At 31.3% G+C, this 10,234-nt stretch overlaps 1 protein-coding gene across 1 annotated transcript in view; it reads left to right on the forward strand.

Moving 5' to 3' along the window:
- The first annotated feature begins 4,971 nt into the window (after nt 1-4,971).
- LOC110031736 (DNA replication licensing factor MCM3) overlaps nt 4,972-10,234 on the forward strand; it is a 21,635-nt gene continuing 16,372 nt past the window's right edge. Inside the window, 3 exon segments of the mRNA XM_020735099.1 lie at nt 4,972-5,190; nt 5,287-5,399; nt 5,473-5,681. Of these exon segments, the coding sequence (XP_020590758.1) occupies nt 5,125-5,190; nt 5,287-5,399; nt 5,473-5,681 (388 nt within the window). The 5' untranslated portion in view covers nt 4,972-5,124.

Genomic DNA, 10,234 nt, shown 5'->3' on the forward strand with positions numbered 1-10,234 from the left:
TTTAAACCGATACACATAAGGCAAATTTTGATAAAATAAGCAATAAATATCTATATAGATTAAATGTTCTTATTTTTTTAAGTGCAAGTAAGACCATTAATAATATGAGCGATATAAATAGCTTGAATACACTGAATAAAAGCCGAAATGTTAGGAGATAAATTCCAAATTCCATTATTAATAACTTCATGCAGTTTAGTATTTCTATCAAGATTAAAGCAATAAAAAATAGATTTCCCATAAATATCAATAAGAGTAGATCTTGAAAGGTAATTGTCATAAAAGAAAAAAAAAAAACTATTAGAATTTACATAAAAAGTTAAAAGAAGATTTCATTTTCAAAACAACTCTACTAATATCTTTCCAAAACATCTTAGAATATGGTTTTTTTAGAATGAAGTGTTCATTCTCAAGAGCATGAGATTCAACAGTTTAGACTTTTAACATATAAGTCTTGAGGCGTTTCAAGTATAGCATTTCATATTTAAGTAAGTTCATATCACTAATACTCTTTGAATGATAAAATATTTTACAAAACCCTTTTATTTGTGCGAAAAAAAAAATGTAATTCATAAGCATGTGGATATATCTTAAATATGAAAAGTTTAAACATAGAAGGTTTGAGTTAAATTCTCTCGAATATACCATAATGATTAAACACCAATTGGCCATAAGAGAATCAGACATAAAAATTTTTCCAAATAATCTATATTTATGCATAAAAGTAATAACATTTAGAACATGCAATCTAAACTTACTGACTAATAAATTTTAGCATAAAACGTCTTAGCAAAATTAGAATAATTAAAGTCATAAATAAACTTATTAGCTAAAACAATATTAAACAAAATATCATGATCATTTATAAAAGTAGTCAGAGTTGGATGACTAATTATAAAAAGAATAGTTTTAAGATAATCAAATATCAATAACCTTATAAATCATGTTAGAGAGAACTCGATATATAATCATTGAGGGATTTAGCATCATTATGAATGATAGTAATAACAATATGTTTAACCTTCGAAGAAAGCTTAAAATTTTTAAAGAAATATCTAATTGTAGAAATACAATTTATACTGGTAAAATATCAAGCATCTTCAAAGAATTTTGATGTAAACCATCAAACCTAGGCATTTTATCTAAACTAATAAAAAAAAGTTATTTAATATCATCATTCAAAAAATTGAAAGTGAGAGCCACACAATAATTTTTATTGATAGAATATCTATTAGAAAATAAATGATTATGACAAAAATAAAAAGTTGAGTTACTATTTAGAATATTAAACAAATCAAGAGATGACTTCGTTTACAATACCTCATGGTTTATCAATATGGACATTATAAACAAAATTCTCTTTAATATAATTAGAATTACACATACTATTAGCTTTTTAATATAAAAAAAATTAATGTTATTTTCTCCTTTAGAAAGTTATTTGCATCTAGCTCTTTGTTTTATAAATTTATAATAATAAATAGTAGCTTTAAAAATATCACTCTACAAAATAGAAGCTTGCATGAGAAGATTTTTGAAATAAGGGAAAGTTTATATTGATTAGTATCATAATTCTTATTATTAATGAGAACATCAACATGTCTATGAAGTAGATTTGAAGAATTTCAATTCCAAATTTTTGAAGCATTCTTAACTTTGTTGTAAAAAACAAAAAATCCAACAACTCTCAACAAGACAAAACCAAGCCCTATGAACAATATGAAAAAAAAAGGAGAAAGTCATTAAAAATGACGATTAAATCTACAAAAAAGCTCATTAGAATTATCCAAGTTAATGGAAATAGGATGATGATCAGAATATAAAGAATTTATAAATTTGAAAAATGAGTTAAGGAGAATATTTCTCTAATTAGAGTTGCATAAAATCATATCAAGTAAATATTAATGGGATTACTAGTTGATTATTAAACTAACTAAAAGAATACCCACACTAAAGATGCTCAATAATATCAGCAAAGGTAATGCAATTATTAAAATCAACATATATATTAGGAAAATCAGGATTACCTCCAACTTTCTTTTCAAAGTACAAATACAATTAAAATCATCAAATATTAATAGCAATTTTGTCATATTATCAACAATACAATTAATAAACTCCCACAAATCTTTCCTAACAACTACATTACCATCGATGAAACAAACAATAGCAAAATGTTAAAAGAAGAATAAGTAATAATATCATGAATGTATTGATGCCTTTTGTTTAAGATAAAAAAATAAATAACACCAGAGTTTCATTCAATCAAAATCCTACCATTATCAACATAAGTAAATTTATTGATGATATCATAAAAATTTAACATATCAAAGAAACTTGAATGTCTAAAATCCAAAAGATTATCAATAGAAATCTTTGTTTCAATAAGACAAATAAAATCAATATGGTTATCTTTAATGAGCTTTTATCAATCAGTTAAATGAACCACATTATTCAAACCCCTAACATTCCAATCAATGAAATTATATAGTTTTGTAAGAAAAAAAAAATGAAATAAAATATAAAACGAAAAATAAAAAAAAGAAACTAGGAAGGTCTTCTCGACTTACCTTTTTTTATTTTTAGAAAAAGTAGTTCGAAAATGTATAGAATCTGAAATAATAAGTGGTGAACCAACAATAAATGAATCAACTATATAATCCTCAAAAATATGATTGTCATTCCTAATGTAAACAAATGAATTATCAACATCATTTTGCAAGATATAAATGTCATTAAGAACTAAATTATTGGTACGTGAAACCACTTCATATATTTCACTATATTTCACTTGATCAGCATGCAAATCTATGTTACCCGAGTTATCAGCAAAAAAAATTGAGATAAGAGGCAACATGTAAAAAATCATCATTGGGAATAGATTAAGCGATGATCAAAGGTAAAACGTTGTTATCAACCATAACAAGATTAGTACCATTAGCTGAAAATCCGATGTTATGCGAGGAACATGGACAACCAAATTACTATAACTTGTAATAGTCTTATTTTGACATGTTTCTACTCCTACCTCTATAAGTAGGAACCATAGCAGCTTGCTTTTGACCACAAGATTTAGGACAATTTAATGAACTACGCACATATATAGAACAAGATTTACATGGATTACACATCCATTCATAAATAACTTATTGAACAAAATCCATATCATTAATATTAAGAATAATACAACCAAGAAAGACAAATCAATACTAATTTTAACACTAACTCTTTCAAATGTTAGGCGAGAACCAAAGGTAGTTAAAAAAATTAACAGCAAGAGGTATATAAATCTTAACAGTAATTTTGAATATGTGGTTCTCAAACCACAAACACAAATGCATGTTAGGAAATATAACCTAAATATGAAAGAGGTATATAAATCTTAACAGTAATTTTGAATATGTGGTTCTCAAACCACAAACACAAATGCATGTTAGGAAATATAACCTAAATATGAACATCTTTAAAATTCTTCCTAACAGGTTTGAAATCAAAATTCTAAGGTTTAAAATAAAATGTTTAAGATAGATAAACCAGGAAGCACCAGACAAAAACATCAAAATCTTTTGTGCTATTAAATTCAAGTAAAAAGAATCCCTTCATGATAGATAGAAGTTCAATAAAACCTTTTAGCGCCCATATTCTCTTGATAACATTAAACAAAAATTTCCTTAAAGACATATCTCATAAGCGGTATGTTCCATTATTTATGGCCAGTGTTAATCTCTTTTTTCAAATAAGAAACTATATCATATGTGCTAGACGAATAAGGGAAATTATAATTACTAGCAAAGTATGGCGTTGTTAAGTCTTGTCAATTAAAAGAAGGCAACGATCAAAGTAAATAATGGTTAGAAGAAGAAGAAAATGGAGAAAAAATGATTAACCAAGAAGAAAGGAAGTAGCAGAGCCCCAAAAATCCTTATGGAAGACCAACAACGAGGATACATGAAGAGAATCCCTAAGATCTCCTCAAGAAGAGGAAAGAAAAGGGAAAAGATCTCCAAACCCCAACGAAATCAAAGACCCGCCCTCAATAACTTTCTTGAGCCCCTCTACTTTCTTTTGATTTGGGTTGGTTATCATACCTAGAAATGTTCAATTTTAATATTATATCTTGATTTGTGTTTGATCATATTATATCCAATATATATTTAAAGAAAATAAATAAAATATTTTACTTTTTTTTAAACCACTAGAAAAGTAAAAGTAAAAAAAAAAAAAATTAAACCATGACTAAAAATAGTACTTGAAACTATTAATAAAATAAAAGTTTAAAAAACAAGAAAGATTTCCATGCATACCACACAATTCCTATGTATTTAAATATCTAATATCTAAATTTTAATTGTTTTCATTTATATTATTTTGTCTAAACTTAAAATTGTATTTCATTTTTTAAAAACTAATAACATTATATTTTTGATGTGTTATTAAAAAATTTGAGTGCTATAAATATAAAAAAGTAAACTGTAGATTTTTAAAATAAATACCAGAGTGTATACGGAAATACTTAAAAAAAAATCATCCTCAACTAAAATATTAATCCAAGATTAATCAATTCACCACATGTCCATCATGACAACTTTATTCAAATAGAAGCCTGAGACGTAATCCGAGCCCAAGGCCGATTAAGAGGGAAAAAAATTGCGTACGGTAGACGTACGCAGTGTTGCGTAAGATCTCGAGGTTATACGAAGGGTATAAGTGGGTTATACCCGCGTTATAATCCTTTGTAACCTCCATGTAACATAGTATAACATACTTGTAACCTACAAATAAGTTCCGCGCTCCTGTTATCATATATTAAGAATTTATTAGTAGGTTACAAATAAGTTACAGAACGTTACATGGAGATTACAAGGAATTATACTAAGCAAATTTTTTTCCATTAAGATAGGGGCAGGCCGCAGCACGGCAGCCAACCGATGGATGCATCATCAGCGCACAATCTTCTTTCCCGCCAAAACTTGCTCTCACTCTCATTTCCCGCCCTAAAGATTATATTGTGGAATTATTCTTGATAAAAAAGAGGAAACAAGTTCAGCCGTTACTCCTCTTCTCCTCCACTATCGTCTTCTCCGGCTACCATCTCTAGTTTTGTGGTTCTCTAGTTCAGCTGAAATGGACGTCAACGAGGAGGTGATGGCTGCGAATAAGCGCGCCTTTCTGAATTTCCTCGATCAAGACGTAGGTTTCATCTTTGTCCAAATCCCAAATTTGTTTTCCAGCTTCTTAGTATTCGTGTGCCTAATTGATCCGTATTTTTTGGGGATTTTGTGTTAGGTGGGGAAGGGGTTCTACTTGAAGGCGATAAGGGATATGATCCAGAGCAAGCGCTGCCGCTTGATTGTCGGCATGGATGATCTGCGCAGCTATAGTCTGGACTTTTCCCGAAGGTCAAAACCCTAACTTTTACTACTAGCTTGGCCATTGAGTTAGTTTTCTTCTATATTTCCTTGTGCTCTCTAGATTGATTCGAAATCCGATGGATTACATGCAACCGATCTCCGATGCCCTAACGGAGGTCACGCGAAATGTGGACCCGAAGTACCTAAAAGAAGGGGAGAGAGTGCTGGTGGGATTTAGCGGCCCCTTTGGTTTCCATAAGGTCACGCCAAGGGATCTCATGTCTTCATTCATTGGATCCATGGTTTGTGTTGAAGGGATCGTAACTAAGTGTATGTCATCATCATCTCACGGTGTCATTGTTCAGAAAATTATTTCCTGTTTGCAAAGAAGTACATGTTTTTAGGTGATTTGTTTAATGTATCAACCTGTTTTGTCGTCATAGAATGTTTTCTTTTAATAGCTGAAAAAAGTAGTTCTTCCACTGTTTTTTTTTTTAAAAACTGTTTGAAATTTTGTCCTACTTAATTTCCTTATTAATTTGATGGTATTTTGTGTCTGCGTATCCTTTTCTGCATTTGCCACTGGTTTTTCCTGCTTATTATAGTATGGTACTTATGGTTCATCACCTAGTGTATGTATTTTCTTCTATTTTGTTTAGGGTTTCGGGTTTACCAGTAATCCATTTATATGAACTAGGGTTTTTATTTAGTTTCAATTGTAGGATAGGATGGATATCTCACATAGCTTTACATCCATATGATTATTCAATCTTACAAACGAGCTGTTTTGGTGAAATTTTATTTAGGGCTCCCTTGTTTTGGTTTATTTTTTACATTAAAAGGTCGAGAAGATACAACACAGTAGGCTGCTGGAGTAGTTTTAAAACTTCATTCTTACAGAGGTTTATCAAAGCAAATTTTTTGAACACTAAGTTTTTTATCCAAATGTGATGTACACTATTGCCATTGTTTTTTATTTTGTTGTCACCAAGCAATTAATAAATCAAACCAAATGAGTTTTTAATCCGATTCTAAATTTTCTTACAAGGCTTGCTTGGATCCAAAATAAGAGAGTTCAATTCTATGAGTTTTTTAATGTAATAGGTTAGGGAGCCTCTAATTCATTCATTTATTTAAGTAATTAAAATGCTTATGATATCATAATTAATAGAAAAATAACCGAGGTTTTCTACTTGTTAGTACCATGGAAGGAAAGTGGTAGGAGACACATAAATAAAATTAATAAAATAAAAATGTAAATATTTAAGCATTGACACTTCTATTATAAATTAGCTGCTTGACACAAAAATGACATGGAGGTTTTCCACCGACCTAACGATTAACCAGACACTTGCAAGCTCGCTTCTGGTGACCGTGCCAACCACTCAGCCGGTCGGTACTACTTGGTCAGACACCCATCCAACCGGAATTCTTGAGCCGGACTTCTTCCACCATACCCAATTTCATCAGCCTAAGTCAACCTGGCATAATTCCAACCAACAAGCTTCCACCCAACTAGCTTCAACCGACTAGATTCATCCGACCAGCTTCCACCTGACCAACTTCCACCCAAATTGCTTCACCTGGTCAACTTCACCCAGCCAGCTTCCACCCGGCCAGCTTCCACCCGGCCAGCTTCCTCCCGGCCAGCTTCCACCCGACCAACTTCCACACGACCAACTTCCACCCGCTCGATTTCACCCGACCAACTTCCACTCAAAGAGTTTCCACCAGGCCAACTTCATTTGACCAACTTCCACCCGACCTGCTTTCACCCAACCACTTTTTTAGCTCGCTGCCAATTGAAGCCAAATTCCAGCGGTCGACGAGGTCCTGAACAATATGCACTAATAGAAAAGACTAAATTAACATCTATTACCCCCCTTAAAGCAAGGGTAATCTTGTAATATCTTTTTCCTTTTTTTTTTCTTTCTATAACATGTAAAGGGTCATTAGGCTCTCCTCTCTCTCACCCCTTGATGTGGGGAGATCTTTCTCCCCTTCCCCTCTCTTGTAAACTTTATTTTTTAAGAAATAAAAGGGGCCAAAAAGACCATGAACACTTCTCCTTGCCCTTCTAAGGGCTAAGTTTCTCTCTTTCTCTATCTCTCTACCCTTTTCTCTTCCTTGGTTCCGAAGCTCTATCATTTGGGCGCTCACAAGACATTTGGATTGAACATAGACATATGACATGTGGAATGTAGACGCTATTTTTAGCTTGAGGAGACATTTATATTAACATCTTAGGAGAGAGCACACTAAAAATTCGAAGAATTTTAAAATAAGGGCATAAGAAATACCATAAAATTAGTGGTAAATTAATTGAATTACTACATCACCCCCACTAAAAGAAGGGCGTCACTTAATCTCAACAAAGAGAGAACAAACTTATAATCAAGCTAATTTTTGATTAAAAAAGCAGATTTCAAATTGCATTTTAAAAAGAATATTTTACATCATCAAAATTCATGGCCATTGGCTTTATGCCATGAAGAAAATAAAAAGATATATGAAGACAAAAAGATTTAAAATTATAAAAAGAGTTGATTAAATAAAATTATAGTAATGGATGAGTTAAATTTTTTTTTATTTTTATTTCCTCATTACATGTCACATTCAACAAGATATTTTTTATTTATTGCACATTCTGTCTCCTTGATTATTGACATTTTGTTTTTCTCCTTTGTTTCTAATTTCCATCATTGATTATTTTGGAGGCTTAAACTAAGGAGGCTACAATTATAACTCCCATGCATTTATAGCTTTTATATGAGGACAAAATTAAAATAAGGGCTACTTACATGAATTCAAAATCATCATGCATAAAAGTATTAATCTGTAAGAAAACTCATGCAAAAGGTGGCTAAGGAACTTTTGGGCTATGAAAATTTATGCCTTGAACCATCATGGAGAGTTTTGTGACTTTTCAGGTCATAATTTTAGAAGATATTAGAATTTAAATTTGACATTATTCAGAGATTTTACTCATTTTATGAAAACCTTTTAGTATGGTTTGAAGTTTCTCATAGGTATAAGCTTCTATAGTTAAACATCACTTATGATTATGAGAGCATTTTTTATGAAGACTAGTTATTAGGGTGCTAGGTGTTTGGATTCAACATATATTTGTAGCTGTTAGGTTGTAGATTTGATAAATTTATTATTTTAATTTAGAGTAAATGATGAAGGGAAGGATGACAAAATTGATCAAAATTTTATGATTTTGTCATTCTGAGTTGTCATGATCACTGATCTATTTAGTTAGAGGAGATAATTTATCATGACCAAAAAAATCGATGTCAACACCATAGAGTTATTTCTTTTAAGTAGATTTTACAGGTTTGGTATGAATTTTCATATAAGGGGACACATTTAAGTTAATCATAGTTGACAAAGGGCTATTGCTCGACCAAATGTACTTTGTTTCACATATCAATGGGCAAAGTCATGGAGAAGTTATAATTATAATCATACTTTAGTGTTGCATTTAATAGTGAATCATCTTGTCAAAGGGCTATAATCATGACTATTATTTACTGGTGTCATTTTGTGGTAAAATCAAGCAGACATATGACACAAACCTCATTCTTATTGGTTTAAGATCATTTAAGAGTGATAATATAAGTTCAATCAACATGACATCAACTCTTTGTGGTTTTGGTTAATTTTAAGTTTGTTACCCTTGTCAAATTAGTGCAGAGGATAAATAAATTTTGCTTTTTGTTTTAGATAATAAATTTTCATTTGAATGTTTTAATTTTGTATTTTTAATTTAAGAGATTTATTATTCATTTTTCCTTAAATAAACCCCTGAAGTTAAAACTCTTTATCGACACGATTATCATTTGGATGTTTGAGTATTTTTATCATTATTTAGACATTGTTAACTCTACATATTTGCTTGCAAATGATCGGGCTTGGCTAAAAATAGACTTGATCTTGTTAACTTTAATTGTTATGATGAGGAGGATTAGACTAACCTGCTTGAGAGTATACAAATAATTTTGGATTGGGTTTCTAAAAGGAGTTTTAGCTGCATTATAAAATATTTTCACTCGATTATTTATATAGTGTTTATTTGAAGGGAGGAGGCTAGTTGCATGGTGAAGGGCCGCTAGAGAAGTGGAAGTGGGAGTGCTAGAGTTGTTTGGGTCAAGTAGGTTGAGTCTTGCGTTGTTGTGAGTGAAGGGGGGTGCAAAACAAATTGCATAAGTGAGAAGTGAACAGTGGGTTGAGAGGAAGAACGAGTCTGTGTGAAATTCTTTTTTTTTTGTTTTCTTTTTATTTTAGTTGTGAGAAGCTAGACGCGTGACGTGAGGCGAGGACAAGAGCAAGAGAGGTAGGGCACAATGAGCGTGGTGCAAAAATTTTTAAATAAATTCAATATACATATAAACACACATAGACACAGACACATATAGAGACACATGTCTAAATACACATATAGATAGATATAAATATATAAATTTATATACATGTGCGCGCGAGCACACGCACACACAGAGAGACACATGTCGGCATTATTTTTGGTGTGGGGTTTGCCCGTAAGAAGCTGTCGGTCATCGGAATTGAAATCCCGTTGCCCGCTTCGGAAGGACATTTTAAAAAAAAATTAATTTTAAAAAAGATGAAGTCAAACTGAACCCATAATTTTCATAATTTAGATGAAAGAGCGCTTTACCTCAAATCCTGTATCTATCCCGAAGGATGAACACAAGAATTGCGGGTGAGGCTCGATCAAATAAACTAGAGAAAGTTATGACATCCATTTGGTCTGCGAAACCAATCTATTGGCCGACAAATTCTCCTATTTAATATAAGGAATTAAATAGGGTTTATATTATGCTGGGTTCGGGAAAAGCTTCCTATAAGGGCAAGCCCCT

This window comes from Phalaenopsis equestris, unplaced genomic scaffold (assembly GCF_001263595.1).
Source record: "Phalaenopsis equestris unplaced genomic scaffold, ASM126359v1 Scaffold000840, whole genome shotgun sequence".
Lineage (NCBI taxonomy): Eukaryota > Viridiplantae > Streptophyta > Magnoliopsida > Asparagales > Orchidaceae > Phalaenopsis > Phalaenopsis equestris.